The following is a 2,500-nucleotide window of genomic DNA, read 5'->3' on the forward strand; positions in this document are numbered from 1 at the left end:
GACCGGAAACGCCAGCACGACGCCGGAAACGATGCTGTTCATCGTGCAGGAGTTCACCAACCAGACCTTCTGGTTCTCCCCCACCACCGTCATCGCCCTCGTCATCTCCTACTGCTTCGTCATCGTGGCGGGTTTGGCCGGCAACATCCTGGTTATCGTCGTCATCTGTAGGAAAAAGGTAAGTCACGTGACACATGTCACATGACACTATTTTAACCCCTCGCAAGGTAGAACTTAACTTTGTTTTATAAAATTTAAGTATTTATTATTAGAGATATAGAGGGTTAATCTTGTTCGATTCCCATGTTTTGAAAATTATCTGTTAATCCATCAGACATTGTACCACAATCGCTTTATATTTTTTATTTTTTATTTTGTCCAGGGGGTTCATGTCGCGGGGGGTTTATGTCCAGGGGGGTTATGTCGGGGGGGGGGGGGGGTTGGGGTTTGTCCCATGGGTTTTTGTCCAGGGGGTTTGATATAATTTATTTATGGACTACAAAATTACATGAAATAAGATGCATTTTATTTAACAATATCCCCATAGCTATGATAAAATATTTTTGTAATCAGGCATTTGAATCGTTGCAGTCTAAATCAAGTACTCTATCATGAATGAGGTTCGAAAACGAGTAATTTGGGCAGTAATTGATGAGCTCTTTCTGTCGCCCACACCGATTTTTAAACCGACGTAGTTTTTGTTGAATCAGCTTACTTTTTTTTTTACCTAATCTGTTAGCCACTATTTTCTAAATAATTAAATATTAATGAATCTCCGTTTGAAACTAATTATTTTCTATTTTCATTAAAACTTAATTACTTGTTTAGACAAAAAAAAACAATTTTAAAAATCTTGAATGACTTAGCAAGTCCCTGTGGTATTCGGATGGTAGTTTGATTATATTTTTATGGTATTTGGCGGGTGTGTTTTTGGCCGGTATTTGGATGGTATTTAGAAGGTATTTGGCTGGTATTTGGCTACTATTTGGTTGGTATTTACGTGGTATTTGGACGGAATTTTCGGACGGTATTCGGATGGTATATGGGTGGTATTTAGAAGGTATTTTTGTGGTATTTGGCTAGTGTATGGATATTTGGCTAGAATTTGAGTGGTATTTGGATGGTATTAGGAAAGTATTTAAATGATATTTGGATGATATTTGGATGATATTTGGATGATATTTGGATGGTATTTGAATGGTATTTGAATGGTATTTGGATAGTATTTTGGTGGTATTTGAATGTTATAAGGATATTATTTGGATGGTAGTTGCTGGTATTTGATCAGGCTCAAGATAATGGTGCGTACATCCAATGTTCACCTAAATGTCTTAGCTAACTAGCGTAAACCCTAGAATGTCCCTTAGAATAGCAATCTTCAAATATAATTTAGTATAGAGCAGTTGTCTTAAGCAATTTTTTAAACAATCTTAAACGCGAAGTTAATCAACAGCAAGGCTAAGAGATCGATTCAGCTAGAATAGCTATCCTAAAATAAAAGTATTGTAGAGGGAGTAGTATCCAAAATGCAACTAACAAAATAAATACTTAAATATGAGTTACACTCGAAAAGGGAAAATTAAAAATAAGTTCAGTTACAATGAGCAACATGAGATTATTAAAGATATGTGATTTTGTTTAAGTTTTAATTTTTAAATTAGAAATAGCACAGAATCTATTAACATGAGAAGATTAACAATCTTATATAACAGGTTTCTTTGTTTCTTAAATAAAATTAAGGTTAAAAAAAACACAATCACATTCATTTGTATGCTAACAGGTTAGAACCTCTCCCCCCGCCCCCACCCCCTACAAAACATTCGTGGACCAATGCTGAGTACTTATGGCTAGACGCCCTGGGTTAGACGTCAGACTCTCTTGTCATTCTCCGTACAAGTCATTAACCACCAGTCATCCCCCCACCTCTCATCCCCTCCCCACCCCCCATCCTCCACTCACCATCCCGAGTAATTGGTGGAAACATAAGAAGTTTCTAGAATAATGGGTGTAATAACGTCACAGTAGCGAGTAGTTCTATTGACCCAGTTGTAACCTGGGTAACCAAAGATCGTTCACAGGTTATAGGCCCATTAAACAAAAGGGGGGGGGGGGGGGGCTGTGGGGGTAGGTAGGTCGGTTATGGCTGTTGTTGTATTGTGTTTTATGGGATACGAGCCGGCCCGCGGCATAACATACGCCGCTATTTAGTTGTTTCTAATTTTCAATAATTCATAATTTGTGAATTCGACAGTACCAACGCTGACACTGAAAATATTTCTTTAAAACACTATAAGTAGCTCGTTAAGGACCATAACCCCCCCCCCCCTTCCTTCCCCCCCCCTCCCCCCCCCCCCCCCCTACGTTTAAAATCGTTGGCTCTGCTTGTAAACATTTAGAGTGAACACAGCTCACTAAAACCATGTAGGGGTGGGGAGGTAGGGAGAGCGTTTGCAGCTTGTTTTCTAACGGCTCGAAGAGGAGAATTATATATATAGATGGT

At 38.7% G+C, this 2,500-nt stretch overlaps 1 protein-coding gene across 1 annotated transcript in view; it reads left to right on the forward strand.

Annotated features, from left to right (window-relative positions):
- LOC131940676 (neuropeptide Y receptor type 2) overlaps positions 1–2,500 on the forward strand; it is a gene marked incomplete at its 5' end in the record, with an annotated part of 23,734 nt that overhangs the window by 54 nt on the left and 21,180 nt on the right. The window contains one exon of the mRNA XM_059299406.1: positions 1–178. This exon is cut by the window's left edge and continues 54 nt beyond it. Within this exon, the coding sequence (XP_059155389.1) occupies positions 1–178 (178 nt within the window). The remainder of the gene's footprint in view (positions 179–2,500) is intronic.

The sequence above is a fragment of the Physella acuta genome, unplaced genomic scaffold, assembly GCF_028476545.2.
Source record: "Physella acuta isolate Inbredline_101_S28 unplaced genomic scaffold, ASM2847654v3 ptg000325l, whole genome shotgun sequence".
Classification (NCBI taxonomy): Eukaryota; Metazoa; Mollusca; class Gastropoda; family Physidae; genus Physella; species Physella acuta.